The sequence below is a fragment of the Zosterops lateralis genome (assembly GCF_965231275.1).
Source record: "Zosterops lateralis genome assembly, chromosome: 4".
NCBI lineage: Eukaryota > Metazoa > Chordata > Aves > Passeriformes > Zosteropidae > Zosterops > Zosterops lateralis.
Window position 1 is genome coordinate 49598546 of NC_139765.1, and position 27557 is coordinate 49626102.

The 27557-nt window shown below is 38.4% G+C and overlaps 1 protein-coding gene across 4 annotated transcripts in view; it reads left to right on the forward strand.

Annotated features, from left to right (window-relative positions):
* Positions 1-27557, forward strand: part of MET (MET proto-oncogene, receptor tyrosine kinase) — a 90083-nt gene that overhangs the window by 35180 nt on the left and 27346 nt on the right. For all 4 annotated transcript variants that reach the window (XM_083859275.1, XM_083859272.1, XM_083859273.1 and 1 more), the window contains exons 4-10: positions 9602-9736; positions 11090-11263; positions 16608-16768; positions 17959-18061; positions 18274-18410; positions 20822-20995; positions 21905-22004. In XM_083859275.1, the coding sequence (XP_083715401.1) occupies positions 9602-9736; positions 11090-11263; positions 16608-16768; positions 17959-18061; positions 18274-18410; positions 20822-20995; positions 21905-22004 (984 nt within the window). The remainder of the gene's footprint in view (positions 1-9601; positions 9737-11089; positions 11264-16607; positions 16769-17958; positions 18062-18273; positions 18411-20821; positions 20996-21904; positions 22005-27557) is intronic.

Below are 27557 nucleotides of genomic sequence, written 5' to 3' on the forward strand. Positions count from 1 at the left end.
GACTACCTTTAATGATACTACCTCTAAATAAAAGGTTAGTATCTGTTTTGTCTTTAAATGGTTTTGGAAGGGATACAGATCTGTGTAGGATACAGCAGAGATTTTTGCATAATTTAATGTTCTCTTACTTTTTTTTTTTTCTCTAATAGTAATCTAGGAAGTACTTTGAAACAGGTTCATTAGGAAATGCCCAACTAAAGCAGATTTGTAGTGTTTCTATGGAAATATAGCTATTAACTGCAATGAGATTTAGATCATTAAAAATTAAGCTATTATATGACCATTACTGAAGTAAAATGAGTTAAAAAATCAGGATAATCTAACAACAGCTTAATTCATCAAAAAGATATCCCCAAAGACTTCCACACATTTTTAGCAAAGAAATGTAATGGGCCTTTTTTATTTCATTCACAAATCTGTTGGAACACACTGCAAAGAATCCTCAGCTCTTCACTTGTTATGAATCTCACCTTTGCACAGTCATTTGCACTGATATTTTTAAATCTTTGTACAAGCGAATATTGAATTTTCCTGTCCAATCTCCTTGTAACTTGTAGCTATTCAAGGCTGACTTCTGACACAGGCATGCTTTCAGAGAAAATTATTTACAAAAAATCTACGTACAGGTTCAGGGAACCTGTTTCAAGACTGGTTGTTTTTGTGTTAGTATTTTGAGAACGTATTATCATGCCAACTATTTAAAAACAAACCAAAACAAAAATTCATGTATAGCTTTCTATATTTAGAAAATCAGCTTAGCCCTTCAAGTGCACCCAGTTCGTATCTTATTTGAAATACCAAACCTTACTATATTTAGACAATTTAGTTTCTGACATAAATTTCAGTACTAGCAGCCATCCATGAGATTAAAAAAGTAGTACATTATCTGTCTTTGACAACAGCACCCTGAAGTGTCCAGATATGCAGCAGTTTGGTGAAAGCAATGAACATTTGAATCACAATTTTGCTGTAGTAGTTTAGGGTTTCCTTTAGTTGTTATGAAACATGAAGGGGGGTGGTGGTGGGAGGGGGCTGGGGGGAGCCTCTTTAAAACGTAGTGATCTTGTCAATCTTGTCATCCAAATTGAGTTGAAGCTCCAAGCCTGTGCAGTGGAAGCCAGTAGGTGCAGCAGCAAGCTATTGAACCTGAGAGAAATTTACTTGCAAATGTTTCTCATATATCCCCATTATACTTGATCAGCAGCCAACCACTTGATTCTCTTTTTTTTTTTTTCTTTCCTCTTTCTTGTCATCTTTCCATCTCCTTTTGCTTTTCTTCTGCTCATCACTTTCTGCCTTCCTACATCCCTCTTGTTTCCAACTCTATTTCTATCTCCATTTTTCTCTCTTTACCTCATGGCTATGGCACAGCACTGCTGCAAAATTCAACAGATTTAATATGTATGTTTTTCCTTTTATAGGCTGATGGCTACCAGATTCTGGGGTTTTGATGTATTTAGGGATGTATGTTAGGAATGAACAGTTTCTAACTTTACAAGTGATTCCCCCAAAGCTTATCAAATTACTCATCAGAATTGTTAATGACCCAACTCAGAACATAGCCCACATTTTACTTATTTGAAAAAAAGCTTTCTAAAGAAGCAGTAATAGTCAGAATGCAAAAGCAGGTATTTTTTATCCAACCAAGGAATACCTACCTGTTGTTTTCTGCTTTTAGTTTGATAAAATAGAATTATTCACTTGAACTGCTTTGGAAAGCACTAATACTGGAAAGTAAATATAGCCTCCTTTGTTAAATGTTTAATTTTTTTCAGCCAAAATCTGGAACTAAAATAAAATCAATCTGGATGGTCCAAATACAGAAGAGGCATGTGTTCTTCTGAGGAGGATAATTAGGGCCATGAGGTGAATTCCAGATCTCTCCTGAAAAGTACTGCAGCCCATTCACATACTGAGCATGTTTTGGCTGCCTCAGAAATGTCAGATCTGTATTTGGCCATGAATAGATTGGAGTTTGTAGTTTACTAAATATTGTGGAGTTTCTGTTACAAAACAGACCAGTAATATTTTTTCTAAGACAGCTGACATGCATGAGACAGAAAAGAAAAATGGTTTTACTTCCTTCCTAAGCTGGAGCCTGACAACAAACTTTTTTTTTTCCTTATGTTTTTTTTTTTCTGCTGAGAAGTTGCAGCTGTTTCAGCCTTTCTTATTGTGCTTGTTTTCAGACTGTGAGTGGGAACACAGACTGTAACTACAGCTGTTGGGTGCAAAGTGAATCAGGTATTTCACAGTGGTTATTTGATTAGAAAACAGCGCCCAGTCAAACTGCTATAGCTGAGGAATCAGATATTCAGCTAGTGTAAAACAGCCTTATTCTGCTCAAACCAAGCTAGGCTGAGAATACACTCACAACTGGAAAAGACACTTATATTACCAGCCAATATTTTGGGAAATTACAGTTTGTAAAAAAAAACTCCACTCCATGATATATTGAGATAAAATATCTTTTTTTTTTTTTTTTTTTTTTTTTTTGCTATGTGTCAAGGCATTTTGGGTTTTTTCTGCCTGAAGTTGGCATTATTTCAGAGAGTGTTTTTAGAGTGATGATGAAATGAGGAAGGGAAATCTTTGTGGTAGCTCTGGGAAGTGTGGGATATGGGAATGTCTAACAAGATTTATTCTTAAAAGCTCACATTTGGTCTGGCCATAACAATGAACAAGAGATCAATGCCCTTGACATAGCAGAAGCTGGAATTCAGCCTAAGATTATGTTTGGAAGCAGAATAGTGCATGTGCCCCCTACACTTGAAGCTGGCCTTAACAACTTAACACCCCAGCAAAACCACCACAGCTGCTTTTTGGTGACCTTCTTGAGGAAGAGGGACTAGAGAAGTTTTCACTGTATGTTTTACAGCTGTGATGGGCAACCACTCTCTGTAGATGCAATTTTGGCAGCAGGGCCACCTCATCCTTCTGAGTGTCCCAGTGTAACTCAGTGCACAGCAGGGCAGCAGCAATGCAGAGTGAGGGCCCCCACCATGGGCCCTCTCATCTCCATGGTTTGCTGGGACATTCATCCTGCTGCTTCTGGAGGTGAGGAAAGGATCTTCCCATGGGCAAACATAGACTCTGAAGTGCCATCAGCCACATGCTGGCTGCAGTCCTGTTCCATCTGGCTGAACGTGAGCCAGCTCTAGCTGAAAAGCCAAGCATTAGCAAAACATGTAATGCACTGTCATGTCTGAACAGATTCTGGACAGAAAATGGCTTTGGGCACAAAAAACAAAGTGTGATGGTACACACAGGCCTTGCTGGAGTACTGCACATCAGGCAACAGGCCACTCATGCTCCCAGAGGCTCTCTGCACTTGTTAGAGGTGCAGCAGTACAGATTAATGTAAGCCTTATTCTAGAGAACCATTATATCCCAGTATTTTTAATCAGACTTTTTGCTAAGAAATGTTGTATGGGGTTATAATAAAGGTTCAAGGAGCAGTGCTCTGGCAGGAGTTAAGACAGATAACAGAGAGGTATAAGGCAAGTAAAAGCACAGAAAATACCTTTATCAGTATCCCCCAGCTTCTGGCACTTAGTGACCCAGAGGTACTCTGGGCTGTAAATTGAACCCATATTTGTCACTCAATAGTCATTAATAGACTCCTTTCTCCTCAGTTTTGCTTACTGTTTTTAAATTTATCTTTGTTTTCTTCTCTGTAATATGCTGTGACAATTACTTTCATAATTTCATTCTGCTTTGAATGATAAAGAACTTTATAGGGTTTTCTTAACCTGCTGCCTAATCATTTTTTTAGTTGCCATTCTGTCTGATCAGGAATAGGAATGGGACACTCACAAATCAATGGTTTGGGAAATTCTCACACACTGAGTATAAGTCTGTTTTCAATCATAAGTATTCCTGGGAAATGAGTGTGATTATCAAGTATTCTGTCTACTTGGATCTGAAAGACAACAAACACCAGAACCAAACTTTAGCACACATCTCATTTCCCCAAAAAGAGAGAACTTAGCATGTGTTGTAGCTGCTTTCATAGACTACATGCCAGGGAACATAATGCATGCTACAGAAATCAGTGAAAAAAAAATCACATCTGCTTTTTATTTGTAACTACATTCAAGGATTGGGAAAATTTGTCCGAGAATTCAGCAAGAGAGCCAAGTCTTCAACATTGCTCTCCTATTGCAAACAGCAAAGCAGCAAGACCTCACCACTCAGAGTCATGGTGCCTGTCAGCAAAATGAGTTGACACAGAGCAAAGAAATACAGAGCTTTGCATCTTTCACTGTGCTCAGTCAAATCCAGTGTATACTGTAGTGTACTAGAAGCCATATGCACCTTTGAATTTATCAAATTTCTCTTGATCCAATTCTTGCGTGGGTTGTGATAAAACCCACCCATGCAAGTGGCAAGACATATTTGAAGCAAGTGCAAGAAGGCCAAGAAATATATGAGCATGGACTTTAAACCCTACAGAGCCTGGAGGAGGAAAGAGTGATGGGATACCCATGGAGTCATTGCAAAAGTTGTCCTCAGTGCCCACTGCTGTCCTGTCTCAGTGGCCCAGCAATGCATCCGGCAGTCTGACCTAGTTAAGGCTAAATGCAAACTGTGCACACAAGCATTTGTAGGAATGCAATCCTTCCATCTTTCATTTTTAAGCCAACAGAAAACTCTGGCAAACTCTTGATACGTAGCATTTTCATATCAATTTTTGACATTTATGATAGCAGTTCTTTCTGGGATAAAGAATGTATCTTGATTCTCCCAGTGAAAAAAAGGCATCAAACACTCCATAATACAAAATCCATATAGCCAAATTAAACTTAACACCTGGTACTGAATAACTGGTTTGAGAGCACATATGTTTTAATATTCAGTTTGAGTAGAAAAGCTTACACTCTTCAGAAGGGATCCATTATATTCTTCATGGATTAGAATGATATACAGCATTTAGAGAGCTACATATGTGCCCTTTGCAAGGCTATGCTGCATATCCCAGGGCATTTGAGGCATTGCACAATAAAGTTAACCCCGAGCCTATCTCTGCTGGATAATGGCATACACCTGCCAGACATCTAGGGAAAAAATAACAATATGATACTTAGATTGGATTCCTTTTGGAAGGCCTCTCATTTTTGCAGAAGATATTACAACATGTAGACAGTAACATTTGTAATTCAATCCTGCTGACTAGCAGAACTGAGCATCAGAATGATTTTTAAAATAAGCTGTTGCATGCTGGTTTTCAACTTAAGTTAGTACAGTCTTAATTTGCCATATTACACAGACAAACCTAGACTCAAGTCTTCATATTTAACATTAATACTAGCTGATATGGCTAGTATTAATATTAATATATTAGCACTAATATTAATAATATTTAATTTAATAATTTTAGTGTTCATGGACCTAAGTGATCGCTGACTTCCAACATAAAGAATACATTAATATATTCATTAATTAAGTAATTGTCGGCTGTTATCTCCTTGGAAGTACTTCATGGAAGTAGTCTGAGCTATGCTGGAACAGAATTTTTTTTCTCTAGATAGAGAGACAGAAATATTGTCTTTGTCATAGTTACTGGTATTGAACATGATTCTCAAAAGATATCAGAAGAGCCACATGGATTTAAATGAAGGGTCCATCTAGTTCTAGTGCTCTGTCTCCAGTGGTATTGACAAATGGATGCCTAGTGACCCAGACACACATAGCTATTACCTTCTGCTTCAAGTCTCCAAGTATTTTCCTTTCCGGGGTTTTCCTGAGCTATTCATTTTTGTCTGTGTAGCTCTTTCCATGTACCTGTGGAGTTTCCCTTTGTATGTGCATTTCTCTTGCATGTGTTGCTCTCCACATTCTTTGGCAGGGAGTACCATAGGTCATCTCATATTGCTAGGATGTCATATTCTTTTGTTTGCCTTGAACCAAGTCTTGGTTTTGTCTTTCGGTGGTGTTTAGATTTTTTATTAGCATTAAATAATGGAATAACAGAATCATTTAGGACTGAAAACACCTGTAGTATCATTGAGTCCAACCATTAACCTAACACTGCCAAGTCCAGGACTAAACAATGCCCTTAAGTGCATTCTTCTATGTCTTTTAAATATCTCCAGGGATGGTGGCTCAACCATTTCCCTGGGCAGCCTGTTCCACTGCTTGACAGCCCTTTTGGTGAAGAAATGCTCCCTGAAATATAATCTAAACCTCCCCTGGTGCAACTTGAGGCCATTTCTTCTTTCCTATCACTTGTTACTTGGAAGAAGAGACCAACCCCAAGCTGGCTACAACCCCACTTAGGGTAGTTGTAGAAGAGAGTATGTGGTTGGTCTCTACCCACTCATGATTCTCTATTCCTTGTTCATAGAGATTCCACACATACCATACTCAATCATTGTTCATTACAGCCTTTTGATCATCTTTGTTACCCTTCTCTCAGCTTTTCCCCTTTTTAACATTCTCTTTTTGCCAGGAGGCAAGTAGAACTACACTGGGATTTTAAGCTTCAGGCAAGCCATGAATTTATTTGATATCAGGGTGTTTTCTGGTTTGTTCTCTAGTCCTTTTCCAATTATTTCTAGGTTTTTATTAGGTTGGTTTTGGCTGCTGCTAAGCAGTTTGATAACTATCTATCATATACTGCTTTAAATTAATTTTCTTTGTTGTAGTTCACTTGCCATTTTATTGCCTTGATAGACTGTCTTGTAAAGTAACCACCTTGAATACCTTTAGAACATCGCAAAACTTTATCACTGGACTGCTCAACCACTTTTCTAACTCATTTATGGGTGTATTGACCAGTATAGACTCCAGCACATACAGCTTGTAGAGCACCTCTGGTAACTTCTTACTATTGCAGCCACTGATCATTTACTACTAATGTCTGTTCTCCTTTGGTTAATTATCTGTGCTAGGCCTTCCCTAACTCCTAATTGCTCAAGTGCAGGAATAGAAATAAGATTTCATTTCTCTTATGCTCTGGAGAAATGTTTGGTTAATAAATTAATTATTAAAATGTAAATAAAACAAACAAAAAATCCAACACTTACTCTCCCCCCACCAAAAAAGATACCTCCAAAACCCCCAGGATTTTATAGTCTTTGCAGAGAGAAATCCTCCTGTAGTACTGAACCATTTTCATAGTAGTGGTGCCTGTATGTTGGTGTGTCCATGGCAGATGAAATTTATGCTGCACACATACCAGCTCAGTCCCAAGCCATAAAAATCAGAGCTTTATGAGAATGACACTGGAGTCCTAAGTAGCCTCTTCCTCCTGCTGTAGAAGCTGTCTTCAAATTGCTTTTTTTTCAGGATTATATCAGATAAGGGTAAGATAGAATTTCAAGGACTGGGCTGATGTGTGCAAATATCACACAGTTGTATAGACCAAAAAGAACATCTTTGCGTCTAGTATCTGTTATAGCAGCACTGTAGGCTGGTAGATTAGTTTTAAGCAAAATCCAAACTTTTATTCCATGAGCTAGGAAGTGTAATCCGAGCTCCCTGTGTGTCATGAGGTCAAAGTCTAGTCATTTGGGCTTTGAGCAGGTGATTCGACTGTCAACCTCAGTAAAATAAAGGTCAGTCAATGTTTAAAGTACCGAGTAATTTTTCCAAGATTGTAGAGATGGAATCCAAATTTTCATGTATTGCTCTGAGGCTGAAATGCAGATGTGTTTAAAGAGTTAACACTGTGGCTCAATCAGAAAGAATGCTTGGCAATAAGAGGAAGCCTGGATTAATGATGGAAAAGAATTCTTAGCATTTTATAGCAGTGGGTATTCGAGATGAGACACGGCTAATGATCAACTAAAAAGGTATTTGCAGCTGTGGTGCTACCTCTCCCCATAATGCCAACATTAATCAAGCTTTTTCATGCAGCTTTCCAGTCCATTCTATTTTTCATTGTCCTGAATAGAAAAACAGAGCTCATGCCCTATTACACTGAGTCAGAGACCATACTTCTGTGTCACCAAAAACGATCATACCTTATTGATTTCTAAAATCTGTACTTTCTGTGCTGTGAAATAAATCCATAGCAAAATCTGTAACAAAGTCACTTTCATTTTTAAAGGAAAAAAAGCCTCTTGCTACCCCAAACTAGAAATACCTCTGGGATGTGAAGCAGTTATCGGCATGAATTAACTGTCATGTATTTTATTTAAGTCTTGAATTACATCAGAACATCAGCTATAATTACAGCATCTCTAAGTCTAGTTTTGGAGTCAGCCATCTTGTTGAAAGACCTTGGCAGTGTGAAAGCCAGTGAAATCGTGTAAGTCAATGTCCTGGCTGTTCTGATTCTGCCTTCGGAGTCAGAAGAAAAGCTTCATTATAGTAAAAAATGAAACATTTGACATACAAGTTATTTCCAAAATGGCTTCAATCTTTTTAAATAATGAACCCCATTGAATCCTAACTTCTCAGCAAATGTCGATTATCTAAATTCTTTAAGTAAACTACACGTGATACAGCTTTTGAAACATGAACATGATCTTCCCTCATGTAAACAATCCTCTGCCTTTGTTGCCTGATGCTATCACATTTGGGTGCACATCCTTCTGGATTGCAGGCCCGAGCCTATAAAATCTTGCTATCAAATATCCACCCCGATGTGCAGATGCTTTATGCCTCTGCTTAACAGCCATGACTCATCCCGTTAAAGTCAACAAAGTTACAGTAGTAAAGTTAGGCGTGTGTTTGCAGGAATAGGCCCAGATTCTCAGAAGGATTTAGGTAACTCAAGATGCAGAAAGATGAGTAGTGGGGGAATTTCATACTGGTGTGACTAATTCCCTAAGATCTCCTAAAATTGAGAGAGAGAGGTGGGGGGAGAGAGGGAAGGTTTTTGCGAAGGGGCTTCGAACAACCAAATAAGGCTCCTGTTTTGGAGTGTCTCCTAAAGGAGCCTCCACCGTTCCCTGTAATTTAAGAAGTTTTAAATTCTCAGTCCTGGCTCACACAGAAATCAACAGGAGCCAGAGCTCAGGGTGCCCAGCCAAACCTTGCAAGGAGCTTGTCAGAGCAATGGCCATCTGGGCAGCTCTGGGTGCTGAACTCTGTGTATGTGTGGCTCTGCGGGGTGCCCACGGCGGCCGCCTGCAGTGCCTGACATAGCTTTGCAATCTAATTGCCCCACGTGCTGCAAGACCAGAGACTCTTGACACAGGGTAAGGTTTGCTTTTCAAACTGAAGGACTGATGTCAAAATAAAAGGAAATGTTTTTGACTTCAGAAGACTTGGAGGTTTAAGATTCTTTTAAATAGACATTGTAGATAAAATTCTTCATTCTTAAATATATAGGACTGACTAAATGACCTATCTTCATTTTTTATGGTGATTTATAAATACCTGAAATTGAAGGAATAGGAAACATTGCAGTGATTCCTGCATATTTTAATAAATATGGTGTATTTTGAGGATCCTCCAACAGCCATGATTTTGCTGTATTAAATGAAGTCAGTTTTATAGCACTTTAATCAGATTATGATGGAACATTATGCAAAATATTATGCAATGTAATGCAAAGTAATTAATGCAAGCAGAGAACATGAGACAACTGAGCAGCATGCATTTGTGTTACATACTGCCTGCTGATTTTCAAAATTTCTTTCTTTCTTAGATAGTGGTTTCCCGTTCAGAACCCACAGCTCCGCACGTCAGCTTTCAGCTAGACTCCCACCCCATCTCTCCCCAGGTTGTTGTCAAGAATTCATTAGCAGATGACGGCTATACCCTGGTAGTGACTGGGAAAAAGGTGAGTGGTTCATAATCTAATCCTCCTGTGCACTGTGTAAACCTTCCTTCAGAACAGTAGCTATCAGTAAGAGCAGCTGTTCACTGCTGCTTTATGCTCTGCATCCTCATAGCCCTGCCATTCCCTAGGAACACTGGGGGTGAAAGTTTCCTCCAAGATATGTTTTTTCTCCTGCTAAACAAACTGGCAGCCTAATATTGAGAAATGTTTAAATAATGTAAGAGCTGGTGATATAAACCAACAAAAGCCAGGAAATGCAAATTTTAAGGCTGAAGCCCTGTCCCTAATTCAAGTGCTTGCAAAGACAAAACATACAATGGCTTAAGAAAAGAATGGTGCTCAGTTTCCTGGCTTTTGTTGATTTGTGTCATAGCATTATAACTTTTTAAGGAGGGTTGTGTGTGCAAGAGTTACATAGGTGTCTTTAAAACTGTAAGCAGTAAGGCTTGAAAATTGCTTTAGCATGTAGTCTGCAAAGAGTTAATAAAAGATGAAGAGCTATCATAAATATGCTATTGTCAAAAGTAGATATGCATTGAAGAATAGGTTTAAAACATCAGCAGATAATATTACAGATAATCCTAAACCATAATCGTAAGCAATAACTTGACCCCTTGAGTTCTATAAGGACTTAGAGAAATACATCAGCCATAAAGATAGTTATTAATCATTTACTAGAAATGTATTAGATATTTATAAGAGTGATCTTCTGAAAATGTACCAAATAAATTTAAGGAAGGTCGTGAAGGAAAAAGAAATATGAGGCACTTATATAGTAATGTAATTATACATTGATTGTAATATTTTGACCAAAAATAATTTTTATATGTTTAGAGTGACTATCCTGATATTTTAAGTAATGTAAATTTTAGCTTGTATTTTAGGTGAAGTATAGGTTTTTTGATGATAGGTGTTAAAAAACAAGTCCATGGTCAATCACATGCTTTAAGTGTGCCACAGATATTAATACGGCCTCACCAAAGTTGAAATAGCCATCATGCCTATTTTTACAAATGTATAAACTAAGGCATACTGAGATACAGAAGTGGGAGGAGCACACTGCTGTTTTCTTTCTCCATCAGCAAAAAATGCTATCTTGCTGTAAACACCAGATGCTGATAGTAACTGTATATAACATTAAGATGCCTTTAGGGTTTCTCCCAAGCGAATTTAAAATCATGTCAGTTAAATTACTTATAAGATCCTATAATTACTGAGCTAAAGAGAAGTCGAACTGTGGCTTGCACATCTGAAATCTGAGTAGCACCAGCATGCTATGCATAAATAGAGATTCTCCTTGCCACTTAGTGCATGTATTAAAAGGATGTGTGCATCATGTCTCTCCATCGACAGATAACAAAGATCCCGCTGAAGGGGCCAGGCTGCCATCACTTCAGGTCCTGCAGCCAGTGCCTGCTGGCACCAGCCTTCATGCAGTGTGGCTGGTGCAGCCAGCAGTGCCTCAGGTCTTCTGAATGCCCCAGCAACACCTGGACCCAGGACACCTGCCTGCCTAGGGTTTATGAGGTAAAGTGGTGGATTTCTCACATTTATCTCTTGAGGGAAGAACAGTCTCCACTCTGTAGACATTTTCTATTCATGTAATCATGATAAATTGTCAGCTTTCTTCAACTTCCCCTCAACCTTGATGTCCATAAATCCTCTGACTGGATGCACGTGGTCTCCCTGAGTGCTGTGGGCTGAGATGCTCATGGATGGACAGGTTTGTCTGATCATCCTTACCAGCCTTGGGAAATCCCTGGCCCTACAAAGCATTTCTGATGGGGAAACAAGATGGGTCTGAGCCAGCCTGGCATGGATCTGACAGGAAAGCCAGTCACAGAAAGGAGCATCCCTCCTTTTAGACCTCTCTCAGAGACAAAACTGGATGAAAGCATTTCCTGCCCAGGGCCACCACAGCCTGACCCAGCACAGGAGGTCTCTGGCTCCCACTCTTCATCCACCCCTGTGCTGGCTCCAGTGTTGGAGGAAAACTTGGTGTTTCTTTGTGAGAAAAATCCCCTTTCCACTACCCAAGCTCCTGGGGAAGTAGTTTTTCCATAATGTCCCTCCCTGGCTCCTTGTTCCCATGGGTCCACTTGGCACCAATGAGGAACAAGCCTGGAGCTGCACCCCTGGGACAGGGGCAGCCACAGGCTGCTGCCAGCTGGCCAAAAGCTCACCAAGGGCATGTGAGAACAAAAAGGCACAGATGAGCAGAGAGCTGCACTGGCACAGCCCAGTTTTAGTTTAGCTATGGTTAATGCAGGATTTGTACTGTATGTGGGACCAAACCTTCCCGTGTCAAGTGTGACATAACTGTGGAGGCAGAGGTTTGTAGGGCAGTTGATGGACTGGAAATCTAAGGGAAGGACAAGCGTAAAACTTTCTGGTAGCATTTATGCCCATTCACTTGTGTTAGTGCCTTTAAACTATGTAGTGTAATTAAAAATACATTTTCCTTTATTAGAATTCAACTTATAAACAGAGATGAAAGATTGATACGCTAAACTCTTAGAGAGAAAGGGAGAAAAAAAGTGGGTTTTAAATAAATAATGTATTTCATTCATCCAGGCAAATAATTTCATGTACAACAATATTTTTAAGTTTTAAACTTTTAGGAAAAACTGCTATTAATCTAGAAAGAAGTATAGAAACACACATTTACAGGGTTGGTTTCTTCCATGTTCACCTTTCAGACACAAAATTTAGGATTAACACAGGCAAAATTCAGTGAAAAAACAATGAAGAGTTATAGGAATCAAATCCAAAATGGATGGAAAATGGAAGGGGGAGGGGCAGATTGCCTCACCTTCTGTGGCCATTTACTTAGGGCAAAGGAGATGCACAAAAATTGCTAATGCAGAATGTGAATCATTTACTTTTTCTTTATACAAAAAACATATTTATTTCAAAAGGGTTATATTAGATAATGAAATAATCCTTTCAGCCTTAGTCTGTATGAAACTAAATTGCCAGTTCAAACGTATACAGTGAGAATTATCTCTTTCACATTTTTCTGTACCTCTGCAGGCCCAAGGTACTCACCTATCCTGCACAGTTTGTTTCATTTTTTCTAGAGCTCAAGCACCCTTTTTAATTTTCAAACTTTCCAGCAGTGACTGTATATTTCCATAATGCAAAAAATATTTCTCAGGCTCTGAACTGCTTAGTTTCTGATTTTCAGAGGGGCTGAAGTCATGTAGCCCTCTTTAATTTCAGTTTTGAATGTGTTCCCTCAGCAGTTTTAAGAACGAAGAGCCTGGAGCCCATGCACAAGCACTTAGACCAACAGGTGTATCCCCCACAGCCACCTCTGCAGTCCCTGGGAAGCAGTTTGGAGGGGAGCACACCTCAGATGTGGGGCAGTGGGAACAGGTGTGAGGCTGGCTGGGTGCTCCCCTTCCCCATGAGGCTCAGCCCAGCCAGCTCAGCACAAGCCCAGTCTACTCCTGTAATGAATATGGATCTGTGACACTGATGGATCTTAAAGTGAATCTCGAATTACTGCATGCCAATGTTGGTAGAAGTTGCTTCCAGGTTTGTAAGGAAAAAAATGCAGCTGGGTACTTAAATCCATTGGATTGCTAGCTGTTAAAGACAAATTTCATGCTCTACTGGACCATGACATTTAACATGATTACTGAAAAAAATATAAAACAGATTATTCATAGTCTTCTGATCTGTATTTAAACTCACAAGCATAAAATGTAAGAAACAAGCTAGTTTTGTTCCTAACAAACAGAGGATGACCTGCTTTGCATAGTATCTGAAATTCAGTCTGAACCTCTCCCTAATATTTTGCAGCTTTCAGAGGGACAGATTGCTTGAGATATGTCATATGATCTCTTTAACCTGAGGGAACAGATTGCTCTGTGCGGGTCTGGTCCTGTGGATGTTAGCTAACTAAATCTTCAATGACATTTTCCCCAGGTTATTACACAGAGTGCTGTACAATGGGAAATATATATATATATGCTTTTTCCTCTCAGGAGGGATGGCAGAGAAGCCCAGTGTTTTCCCATGGAGTCCTGCAGATCCTTTGTCTCTTCTCCCTGCTTTAAGCACTTTCCCTTGGAGCTGTGGGTTGGAGAGGGGCAGTCAAGTCTGCCAAAACATAGACAGCATAGCAGGGCAGACACTGTGGAGGGGATGCATCCCCTCCACAGCCCAGCTCCCAGTCTGCCCCCATCCACTGCCTCTGCCAACAATGAGGAGTTTCATCAGCCTGGACGAGCAGTTCTAGTGGGAAGCCAGGGAGGGAGTCTCCCTGGAGATCACTCGGTGCTGGAACAAATTGCAGGCATCTGTGCGTGGCGTTCAGGTCACGCTAAAAGGTGAAGGGTGTAAAAGAAGAAATAAATTGGTCACCCTTCTGATTCTTTGTTGTGGTTAAAAATCTGACATGGTTTGTTGTTGTTTTTAAAGTGAGTCATTTTGGCTGGCTTTTGTATCAGACATATCAAGAACATCAGGCCTTCTGCTACTTGTTTATTTTGGAGGCTTTGCTGGAAATTTCACATGTGGTTGTAGGTGTTCTTGTATTTGAATTAAAATGAATAGGCTAATGAAACTTTAATAAATAGGTATTTTCTTCCAAAAATGTATTAAGTATATAAGTGGATATTAGCTGTCAACATAAATAAAAGGAAAACCCAATGCTTTAAATTTTTCCAAAAACAAAAAGTTAACTTTCTCCCTTAACCAAAATTCAGAAGGCAGCAGGATGACAGGTCTTGTAGTGGATTTGCTCCATGTTATCAGTGGAGATAACACCATACTTTTTTGAATCCTGCATTTCATAGCATTTATAACTGTTTTGCATTTTGATTGTTTTCTGTTACTACCAGTGCAATGTAAGTACACAGAAGAGGCCTACATATACCTCAGTTCAAAGACCAGGAGGTTCACTATCCATTCTTGTCAACTCTCCCAATAAAAAGTCTGGAAAACCACATTTGATTTTCAGACATTTCATCATACAGAAAAAATGGAACAAAAATAAATCTTGAATAAAAACGGGAGTTCTGCAGAACTTAAACCCAAAACTTTAAGATTTTGTTTATTTACTTTTTGCTATCTACTTAGAGGTCTTGTCTCCTAAATTTGTTGATAGAATGTAGTTAATATTTGCTATCCCTCAATTGAGGAACACAGGTTTCTATCACAAGTCTCTTTTGCCATGTAAGATCACTAAAAACATGTTTGGTACCTTAAGTTTTTATTCTGTATGGCTTTGTGAAGCCCTTATTCCACTAACTTGTGGATTACATTTCAAACTCTTCAAATACCACATGTCAATATATTGTACAGAACATCAGGACATGCTGTACCCCCACAGAGGAATTTCAGTTTCTGCTAAGGTTTTGTTATTTCAAAAGTAGATAATGTGTTGAGATATTGAGTGAAGTGGAAAACTAGAATCTGAAGTCAGATTAAGATTTTGAGGAAGAAAACTCCAAAGAAATAATTAAAAATTAACTTGAGAATAGCGCAGATTTCGTGGGCTCAGTATGGCTCCGAGCTCATAGCTGCAGTTGTGTGTCAGGGGGCTGTGTGAGTATCACTCCTTTTTTACAGATTTGAACAAAAGTGCTGTTCCTGCATAGGTTCCCTCTTTGCTCACTGAGAGCTGATTCAAAGCTCTTTCAAACAGGAAAGGTTCCTCCTGGCTTCAGTGCATTTTAAATCAGACTCTTTGTCTGGTTTCTAATGAGGGCAGTAAATTTCCCCATATATAATATATGATATAATTCTTTTGAAGTATTCTTCAGCTGCCTTTCTATCTACAATAGTTCATTTGTGAGAGTCTTGAAGTATAGCTACAAGAGAGTTGAAAAGAAATGTGCTGTCTTACTGGATTTCCAGATGAAATAATAGCCAAGTATCACTCAAACACTTTCCTTTCAGCATGAAAATTAAGCCGAGTCCTTTGAAGGACACAGCTGTATTGCATTTTAGGGGCAAAATTATTATCACTAAAGAATTAAGTTTAAGATACTTAGGCACTGTAATCACAGGTATAAATTCAATCTCTCATTCCTTTCATTCTTTTTTGTTTGTCTAGTGGTACTGGTATGTTTGCAAAATTGTACGGTATTGTTGAAAGTCCTCATAATTCCTGAACCAATGTATTTTCTTTTTGGTTGGTTTTTTGGTAGCCTTTGGGGCTTTTTTTTACTGACAGTACTAACCAGTACTTTTACTGAGCTTTGTAAGACTTCTATAGTGTTCCTACGTTTTTCCCACCATTGTTATATTTTACAGGACAATTTACAATATACACACACACACAAAAAGTATTTCCTCTGTAGATTGTCTCTGTGTTTCTGAGGGGCAGTTTATTTTTAACTCGGAATTGGAGGTGACCAAATGTAAAACGTTTAAGGAAAGAATAGCAGAAGTCGTGTTAACTTTATCACAGTCAACGCGAGATTGGATTATGGTGTCTTTGAAGCTACTTCACTCTGAACCCAACTTTCATCAAGCTGACAAAAAACGGTCATTTGGGGGCTCTTTTGTGTTCAGCATTCAGCTTCTAACAAAATAAGTATATTGTATGTTTAACACACCAGAAATAAGATGTGAAAGACAAGAACGGCAGGATTTAAAAGACTATTACAATGCACAGCTTGTTCAGTGCCCCTAAACACTATCTTTCAAAGCTTTCTAGTATAGGTTTTGTTATTTATTGCTACTGTCATAGAAAGCTCATAATGTGACAAATGAAAGGTGAAGAACAATTAAGATGAATGCTAGGACATAGTCTACCAAAATAAATGCTTTTCTAAAATTATTTCTTTGCCCATTCTTTAGCTCCAAGTGAAGTTCAAGAAAACCTGATTCAACTAACACAGCATTTTTTTAACAGATTCTCCCGAGCAGTGCTCCTTTAGAAGGTGGGACAAAATTAACACTGTGTGGATGGGACTTTGGATTCAGCAAAAATAATAGATTTGAATTAAAAAACACAGTAGTCCATATTGGAGGACAAATTTGCCCTCTGGAAGCAAAATCTAGCAACAAAAATAGGTAAGAAACCTAAAATGTTAATTTCCATTTATACAGATGTTTTTTATGTGGTATGGATTTTTTTTTTGCAAATACAAACATTCAGCCTATAAGTATTATCTCTGATTCTGAAATTTCAAATTAGAAAAAATCCCATGGTTTAATAAACTCCCCAAGAAAAGCAATGCTTGAAATGGAGATGAAATAAATCTAGTTTATGGCAATAGCTCCTGCAGCAGTTTTTCTGATTTGTCTGTGAAATGCTGTTCAACATCTGTGGAAGCTGGCAAGAATGAATCTATTCAAAGGTTTGAAAAGAGGGCAGGTTCCTTTGGCCAGGATCCTGCTGGGCTAAGTTATGTCACCTCTTCCTGATCTGTGAAGCTGCTGGAGAGAAGTGTGAGAAGATGCAGGTATTTCATCATCCAGAAGCTTATGACCCTCAACTGCACCTCCCCTCTTCCTGTTCAGAAATAAGTATTTGAGACACTGGGATAATGGCTTAAGATAGAGGCTGCTGTGGTTGTTATCTTGCAGAAATGCAAGTTCAGTAAATATCCTCTCTATACCACTAAAGCAATTTGCAAATTGTGGCACAGCTTTCCTATTCACATACATAGCAGTGAGGATACTCCAGCAAGTGCTCCAGAAGTGTTGAGCGCTCTCCTAACTGCTGTTCTGAACAGTCTTAATGGAAACAAGATGATTTAGGGAGACTAGATTATATATGAGACTATGTGAATGTAACAGAATACATTGACACATACTGCTGCAGAAGTACAGAAGTTCAAATTTAATTTTTGGTCATATTTAATTTTTTTACAACAAACTTATGTATATGATTCATTTTTTCTAATGCTAATGTCAGCCAAAATTTGATACTAAAAAAAAAATAAAAAAAATCCATCAGCCATTCAGTAGAGATATTTGGTTTTTCTATCATGCTTCTTTTTTCTGAAAGGTATATGATATACTAAAATTATTTTCTGTAGCCAAGTATTATAAAGACCACAGGGTTTGTATTTATTATTAAGGAAGAGGGACACATTTATTTTATCTGTTATTTCTGAAATGTCTGTGATGTGCATAGATTGATGATCTGTTTAGTATGGATTCCTCATTAATATGAGTTTGAAGTGGTTCTATTCTAATATGAAAAAAAATCAATCAGAAAAAAATGTAATTCCTTTTTTTTTCCTTGTTTTCTGAAGGCTGGAATGCACAGTTCCTGCTGCAAAAAGTCCAGGTTTTAATATATCCAGTAGTGTTTCTGTTGGACATGGCAAAACACTGTTCAATACATTTTCATACGTGGTAAGCACTATGATTAAACCTTTATAGTCAAAGTTAGCTTCAATATTAACTGATAGGGACTCCTCATGAGTCCAATCCAGCATGACAAATTCTGTATTCATGTTGGCTTTATTGTTACTTCATGGAAATGTTAATAAATGTTTTAAGTCCTCATCTTTACACTTTGAAAATAATGTTATAATCCACTGAGTTTTATTTTTACCTCCCCTCAGAATCCTGTAATAACAAGTATATCTCCCACCTATGGCCCCAAATCTGGAGGAACATTACTGACTGTAGCTGGAAAATACCTAGACAGTGGAAAGTCCATGAGGATTTTTGTTGGTGAGCAACCATGCACTTTGAAAAGGTAACATACTAACTAAAACACATACTAACTAAATGCTTTTAATACTGAAATGTCTTGATTAAAAGCCTTGGAGTTAAAAAAACAAACTCAAACATTTGCTTTTCTCTCCTTGTGTCACTTATTGGGAATTTGTGACATTTGTGAATATATTTATTAGGGAATATATAATAAGCAGTATCTGTCCTGAGATTAGGATATCTAAAAGATTTCTAGAAGGGACTACAGTTCTCTGGAAATCTTGTATCATCTGTAATGTCTTCATTAACCTCATTAAAAGGTTGCATATAGAAGTGTCAAATCAGCTTCTAATGGACAAGAAACTGCTTATTTCCCATCATTTTTGTAATCTTGATTCCCACACACTCAGCCCTCTCTCTCGTATTAGCAAGAGCTGCTGTTCATGCAGCAGCTGCCAGGGAGCAGCCAAGTGAGCCCAAGTTACCATTTCCTACTGCCTTGTTGGCTGGAAACCTGACCAGTGTGACAATGGCTATCCCATGCAGAGGAGCACTATTTCTGCACTGCTATCAGTGCAGAAATACAGAGGCAGCATCAGTTTGAGATTTTTCCTGGTATTTAGAAAATTGTTTTGGAGGGTTAAGCCAGAATTTCTTGTGGCTCTGTAGTGGATCCAGTAGGAGCTCAGTCACGAATCTTTGATGTGTTCTGTGTGGAAATGCCTTCAACCACAGCAGTATATAAATGTTAAATAGCAAGCACAGATTCTCTGCTATGGGCAGATTAGAGATCTGAATTTGGTTGCCATTCTACCATGGCACAAATCCTACTTGGTTCTGTGTCTAGGTACAGCAGGGTGATTCCAGAATTGTCACCTCTGCAGACAAGGGCAGAATCTGGCCCACTGTGTTCCAGGAACAGGACATCCAGCAATTCCTCTGAAATTTGAGCATCAGCTAATGATTATGGAAATTCATAGTGGTAAAACTTCATACTTGTGAAGACTCTGGAGAAGCAGTAGCCTATTAGTTAACGTGAGACTCAGAGTCAGGAGAGATGAAATTTATTCTTTACTGCTAAATGGTTTATTGTATGCTCTTGATCAAATCAGCCGAGTCTGACTAAATGAAGAAAAAGGATTTAGATATTCAAGTCTGATCACTAAAAAGATCTTCATAATTTCTGTTCCTTAATAGTTAGGGTTGCATTTCTTGGTGTCTTCATCTCAACTGGTCAGCTAATGGAGAAATATATAAACCTTTTGGGAATGATTCACTTGAGACATCTACTATGGGGATGGTACAGCAGCCAGCTCAGATGCAGATGTTGGTCAGGTGGATCTCTAGGCATAGAGACCCAGTATCTCTAGGTATTGAGATCCAGCAATAGCTGAGACTTACCCAGTAAGCATCTCCAGCACCCCTCTTTCTCACTAGCAAAGTTGCCTGGAGACTTCTATGCAGGTCTTAACCAATTTTTCAAGGCAGATGTTTTTCTTCTAGGTAAATAGCTTTCCCCAGTTCTGAGGGCAGCTAGAGCAAGGGTTTGTTGTTTTTTTTCCTTTAAGAGATGTTAAAAAGCTTTCAGATGAATGAATCACTATCCCTTATGGTGAATCCCACCTTTCTGGAACGCTTCATAAGTTGTAGAAAATATCCCTTTTATCTAATTTGGAGACCATCTCTTACATTCTATGAGAATGACGTCACTTGGCAGGCCCATGGATGTGCTTGGGCCCAAATCACTGAAACCAGCTGGCAGAGTTACATTTGCTTCTCCAGTCAGTTGCCACCCTTATCTCTGATGTGCCCTGTTCCCTGTGGGCACATTTGATGTGCTTCAAACTTCAGGATCCTCCTGCTGCCCACTCACCCACTGAGCTCATTGTAGGAGGAAGATGACTTCCACAGCCAAGCATGATAGCAAGGGAAAGGTGAATATCCCAGAGACTCTGCTGATGCTGATGAATTCAGCCAGCTCGCCTTGAATTTTCTCTTTCTCCTTGCCCTCTGTCTGCCCCTCAGCATCTGGCACATCCCACATGAGCGCCTTTACTTGAGGCTTTTAACACAAAGTCCTGTGGATTTGAAATAGGCATTATCCTTTGGTTATAGCAATCAAGTCATTCTCCTTAAACCTGGAGTGTGCTCTTGTTTTCCAGGCTGGAAGCTGCCTTTCAGGTTCAGGAGCTCATGGGGTTGTCACCAGTACTGGGGCAACACCTTCCATCAGGCAAGGTGCAAGTCAACTGAATTAAAATTAATCTTGAGCCTAAGCCATGCTGTTGCAATTTCTACCTTATGTCATGGTTACCTGTTGCAATTTGATTATCCAGCAGGAAAATCAATAACATTTTTTAATGAACAGATCCTTAGGCAATGTTGGGCACAGTAAAGGACAGTGTTTTAAGCCAAGTATGTGTTTTATAATGATGACAAGCAATCTGTTTTCAGTCCTCCCAGCATATCTGCGAGCACTGTGGAGTGCTACACTCCAGCACAGCAAATTCCCCAGGAATATCGGGTGAGAATGGAAATCGATGAAGCTATTCGAGACACAAGCAGACATTTCACCTACAGAGAAGACCCAGTTGTTTTAAAAATTCATCCAGCCAAATCTTTTCTTAGGTGAGTAAAATTTTCTTATAGAAATAAGAGAAAGCAACAAATGAACGAAGAACAGCTATGCTGCTCAGCAATCTATCAAAAGAAATTGCATTTTTATCTCTATCTTCCATGCCAATTGTTTCTATTATGGGTGCAGTTGCAGAGGGCAAATCATTTCCTTTCAGAGGTGAAGGAGAAGGGGGAAGGGTGCCTCTTTTCTCTTTGTGATTTCACTTCTAGCTGCTGCTGAGCCTACCTGTGATGTCCTGCTGAGATACCCACTGCACAGCTAAGTGTGTCTCCTATACTGTGTTTGGACATTACACTGATGGCTGAGGAAAATCATTTAATGTGACAACTCAGCAGGCTCAGGAGAGCAAATGGATTTTAAAATAGTCTAAATCCAGTGCTATATAAATATTATGAATATATATGTATGGTAGCATGTGTGTGTTTTCAAGTGACATATTTATGGTCTCAGTAGCTCTAATCCAAGCCATCTGCCTTTGCCAAAAAAATGTCTGCAGTAAAACAGACACCTTTTTCAGCACCACTGAAAGCAATAGGTGAAATAAGTTAGTTAGCAAATGCTAAGCACGAAAAAACAACCTCTTTTAAAATGTGCACATTTGTTCTATATCCTGGCTTATCACAGTTTTAAAAATTATTTTTCTTTCCTTTTTTTTGATTAGTTGTTACAGTAAATGTAAAATCTGTTTCCCGGGAAAACTATCTCACTGCTCAATGCTATGTATTTGCATTTACCCAATATATCTCTAATTCTGGTTTTACGTTTTCATTTACTCTAAAATACAATTTGTAATTAACATTACATTATCACAGCAGTTATTTATCCTACTTATCTTCTCTTTTTCTTTTCCTTCCTTTTTTTTTTTTTTTTTTTTTTCTTCTTTTGGTAAATTTTCCTAGTGGTGGAAGTACAATCACAGCTCAGGGAATCAACTTGAACTCAGTGTGCTTTCCTCAGATGGTGATTACTGTACCTAAACTAGGGATGAACTTCTCTGTGGTGAGTCAGTCTTAGAGAAGACAATCTGTTATCTTTTCATCTTGGTGTGGTGAATGGTTGTGAATTTACAGTCAAAATACTTTGATTTTTGCCTTGAAACTTTGGGGCTTCTACTCATATTTTGATGTTTGATGTTTTCTGCAAAGACTGTTTTCACTGTATAGGCAAAATTCACAACAAATTCGAAATTAAGCTGACGATAAAACAACTGTTTCCAAGAAACCTTTTCCAAAGAAATAAGGCTAGTACAGTATCTGATGAGAATATTTTTATTTTTCAATTTAATAATACAAATTCAGTGACTAAACACAGAGCAATGCAATATAGATATGTCAGATTACATGACAAATTCAAGCACTACTGTGATACTCAAGTGGTGACTGTGGATATATATCAAAGGAAGAGGAAATATATAAAATCAAAAGTAAGTATTATTTTTAAAAATTTCTGACTGCCAAAATCCCTGTTGGAGAAATCTGTCCTAACTTTGATAAGTTCAGCAATTAAGTTTGCAATTGGGTACCTCCGCTTAAACAGCAAATCAGTCATAGATGTGTCTTCTTTTTTTTGTTGTTCCTGAGTTGACACTACACAGTGTCCAAATCTAAACACAGATATGACCATGTGATCTATTTTAATTCTTATCAGGCAAAAATGGCTTTTGTCGTCTAGTTTTACTGAAACTGCCTTCTGTGAGCTTTGGTCTACACACTTGTGTTGTGCCTCCAACATTTTCTTATTCTGTAAGGTTTGTTAGTCTGAAGCTAAATTGACCTACACTCTTTATGACATGCTACTTACTGTTCATATTCTCTGCTTATTTCTAATGATCATCATACACTGTTTCCTGAATTGAATTCCAACTATTAGACCTAGGTTTGCTCAATGCATTTTAAATTATATGTCTGCAGATTTGCAGTCTTTTATAGCTTCAAGGTCAACATATTCTTCATGATCCTAATTTGTATAATATGAGTGTCAGGACCTGAATTTCCACAGCATGTAGTCATGGCTTGTAATTTAATAGGTTTAGATTTTAATCTAAAAATCAGTTCCTTTCCAATGAAACAGTGTTAAGTGTTATCAAAAAGTCACTTTACCCATCAGTCAGAAAATAAAACCTTTCAGTGAAATCTACTAAACTCAAAATTTATTAGATTTTGAATAATGTGAGCATAATTATTTCTAAGCACAAAGGATTTTGAAGAAAGAGATCATTGTTGAAATCAGGTCTTGAGATTTTGCCTTGTGTAAAGATCATTCTTTTGCTTTTTCTATTCCTCTCTGGAAATATGCAGTATTGCTTCTCTTCAGGCCCTGATACTGCATACCTTGTCAAATATTTAGGACTTCTTAGAATCCGAACAGATTTGAAAGATCTGAAATTTTAAAGAAAATCCACTGTCCAAAAGTCACTGGCAACTCCAGGAAAGAAACACCATAGAATTTACTCTTTCCCCCAAATATTGGGGAGAAACCTTGCCTTTGAGCAGTGTTTTGCTTTCATCCTGCCTCTAACCTGCTGTTGAAAAAAAATACTTAATCAGTCAGAATTATCTCCTTTATTCTTTTTCTTTTCGTATCTTGCAGTGTGTTTAACATCAGCCAACAAACTAATCTCCTGCCACTGCTGATGTCTAAGAAATTACCCCAGTGTTTGAGTGGCTGTACACAAGTTGATTCTCCCTGCACAAAAGGTGGAATATAACCTCAAATGGATTATAATCCAGAGTGTGTTATGCTTTCACATTGCCCAAGCAATATATTTTTTCTTTATTGAAGTTAAGGGCTTCTGGCACTCAGTCAGTCACCTTCCCTGCCTCTGTGGCAGCCATTTGTTCTGCCACTATTCTCTATCTCAAGCATATTTCTTAAGGAAGAATTTTAATGCTCAGGTAGAAAGGGAAGATTTATAAGTGACAAAGCAAGCCACTGTACTGTGTAACTGAGGAAATTTCTGGCTGTAGTCTTAGCATCCTGCATTGGAAGTTCTGGGCTCTCTGTGTGAGGGATGTACCAAAAAACCCCAACATATCATTCAATCATTACAATGAAAAAATAAGCAACAATGAGAAACTATTTTCAGCAGAGATCCAGACCAACTATCCCATTTATAAAGGAGAAGACAGGTTGTTGTCCTGAACAGACCAAAAAAGGGCTCAAGAAGTGCTATAGCTGAGGTTATATGTCTTTTTGCTTCCTTAGTCTGAGACAGGATTGCTAAACAAGTCATTTTTTTAATTGTTATTTAAGCCCTTTTTTTTTCAGTTTTCTCTCACTTGCCTCCTCCCAGAAGCTGCTTTTGTCAGCATTCAGAAACTCTGGCTCTTGGGAAAACCAAAGCCAATGCTGAAACACATCCCAAAGCATCAAAGGAAAGTACAGCTGGGAGGGACCACAATGGCTTAGCATGGCCCACTTCCCTGCCCAGGAGCAAATGTACCAGACCACTGCCTAACAGATACTTGTTTAGGCTGTTATTAAAGCTACTTGTGGAAGAAATTTCACAATCTTGCTTAAACAAGCTTTAGAGAGAGCTGCTCTACCTGCTTACCTAGTGGTTTGGAAAGACTTCTAATAATTAACCCAAATCTTGTGGGCTAATTACCTATCTTCTTGTTTAACCCTCTGTGGATACAGGCAACAGATTATCAGTCTCTCCTGCTAATTTTACATATTTGCACTAAATTATGATTCAACCTTTCTCTTTTCCAGTTAAAACAACCAAACCACTCCAAATTCTCCTGATAAATGTTGTTTCCTAGAGCTCTTCTCATTGTTAACCCCACCTCCCAGACCACTTTCCGTTTGCCTAAAACTGGCAGTGCCCAATTTAAAACAGGTCTCACCTTCTCTTGTCAGCTCTTTATCCTCAGGTTTGACTGTGGCCTAGAGTCCTGATGGACTCACAATGTAAGTGGAGGGTCATTTCTGTAAACAGCAGGAGCTGTTGGGGATGCTCTGCATCCCAAAGTCTCAGGGAGCTGAGCCAGCAGACATGCCCTGGGACAGTTGCTTTTCTCTGCCTCTTTCCACCCCAGTAGTAGAGATGAGTGCTACAACTGATATGAAAGTTTTTTTCTGGAAGAGCTTCCTATAAGAAGTGCAATTTCACTGAGTCTGAAAAGTTTGGGGTGAAATAGGAAAGCCCCCTGTAGAAGAAACATTTAAGTTGAGCTTTTCAGCTTTCATGTTTGTAGTTTAGTATCTCTGAAAATTTTTCTTCTATAGAGCAAAAAATGCCTTGTTTCCATTTTACAGTATTCTTTTAATGTTTATTTAAATTTCCTTAAAATTGTTCAGTACTATGTTCACACTAGTTGTGTTTATATTACATTCTATGTTAACACTGTCAAAATAATACATTTTTCCTTCTTTGAATTTATTTCAATGAATGAAAAAATGTATTCAACCATATGTTTCAATAATTGCAATGTATTTCTTTTAAATTTTTATTTCATGAGTTCTTTGTATCATTTTTTCTGACTAGGGAAAAAGAGTAGGAATTCAGGCAGTGCTGCATAAATTCCCAAGAGCTCTAGAGAATGCATAAAAATACAGAAACCTCCTCACTTCTGTTCATGTATCCAGTTCCTGTGTGAGGTACACAAGCAGGGAAGCAGCTTGTTTGTTCCCTCCTTTCATTGTGCCTGTAAAAAAACCCTAGGCACGGTTTGGAATGGTGTTTGATCAGGAACCTGTGCTGTAAGTCATGCTAGATGATTCTTCTGCTTCTGAAGCACTTGGTAATAATGTCTTTTTCTTTGAAAGCCTGTAGTTCGCATTGATTCCCCCAAAGTGAACAAGTGTGGGGATCCTTTCTTGTAGCATTTTTAATATTCCATCTATTAACTAATTTGGATATATATTCCCACTGCCTAATCTCTTCTAACAATGAATGTCCCAAGATATGCAAGGCTGCAAAACTAAGGAGAAGCGTTTTTAATACATGACCTTCAACAACTGACCCTGTAGCTATGCAAGATCCTCTCTCTCCACAGACTTTTCATTATCTCTTCAGTAAGTAGTCTTTTGAATGTTCTTCGGCATTTCATAATTTCTCCCTGCCAGGTACCATTTCCTGCTATTTTACAGGAGAATTTTAAAATACTCTAAAATTTGTTCTATGTTTACAAGTCTGTAAGCAAGCCATACTCATCAAGATGCCTAGAATTCAGCAGTGAGTGTCTACCTTAGATGTATTAAATAATGATAAAACAAATTTCCTGTAAAGTGTGGGTAGTGAGTGTGTGATTATTGAAGATATTCATGATTCCCTATCTGAAGACACCTAGGCTTGGATTCTCTGTCCATGGCACATCCTTTGTTCCATGGCACAAAGCTGCCACAGAAGCCTAGGGAAGAGTTCTCCCACAAAGGGGGAAATTCATCTTTCTTTTTGTGCCAGATCTGTATCTCACGCACATCTCCTGCCAAAGAAAAGGTACAGCAGGGGATGGCAGGGAAAAGCCTCTTCGTGAAATCACCAGGGTGCCAGGGATGCAGTGCTACAAGGTACAGTGACCATCCCAAACCCAGGGAGGAATTTGGACTCCCACTCAGTATTGATCATGTTGTGCAAAGAGCTGGCTCTCACACCCAAGAGCAAGAGAGGTTTTACTCTACCTTCTGGTCTGATGATCTGATAGACAAGTATCATCTCCCATGCCTTCTTCATCCAAGAAGAAAACTGAAATAAAAAAGGCTACCAATCCATCAGGATTGTACCATCTGAAATGCAGCAAAAGGCAATGAATTCTCTGAAAAACCCTCAGGATACACTGCTTGAGTGTCACTGGTTTACACAGAAAAGTCTTCTGAATGGGCTTCTCTTCATGTTGGACCTGTATTTTCTTCTCTTTCTATTAAGAAATCATCCTTTGGCAAAGACAGTTGGAAAGTCTCCAGGTCTGTCTTTAACTTCATTCATCTTTCATTCTCCACTGGAACTCCAAAAGTTTACTTTTTATGAAAGAATAAATTGGCCCTTTTCTCCTTTCTGACAGCTGCACATCCTGTAATACACATCCAACTGCCCCTCTCTAATCTGTGTCAGCTGCTGGGAGACCTCTGGAACTCAGAGATCCTCCCTCATACTTTTCCTGTTGTTCTATCAGATGAAAAAAAATTGAATTGGGCACTGAAGTTCAGGTTCTGTAGGTCAGGTTTGGATTAATTGCCTCAAGGGTCATATTTTACAAATGGAACAAGAATACATACCTTAAGTGATGAGTCATATGCATTGTGCAATGGATTATTATTCCCTTTGGGGTATAGCATTTACTTATGCTTGTGAAATGCTCCATAATTTTTATATTTTTTCTTCCTCTTTGTCTTCAGATGTAGATTATAGTCACAAGAAAAATGTAGGCTTAGCTTTTAAAGTGAATGTACTTTAAAGTTTAATTAAATAAAAGTTAAAGGTGCTGGGTGATAGGCAGTATCTTAATTGAGAAGGCAATAGATTGAATTAGGAGGGTTTTCTTGGAGATCCTCAATCCAATATTTCTTGAAAACTAAACCGTCATATTCTTCAATTGCTAAAACCAATTT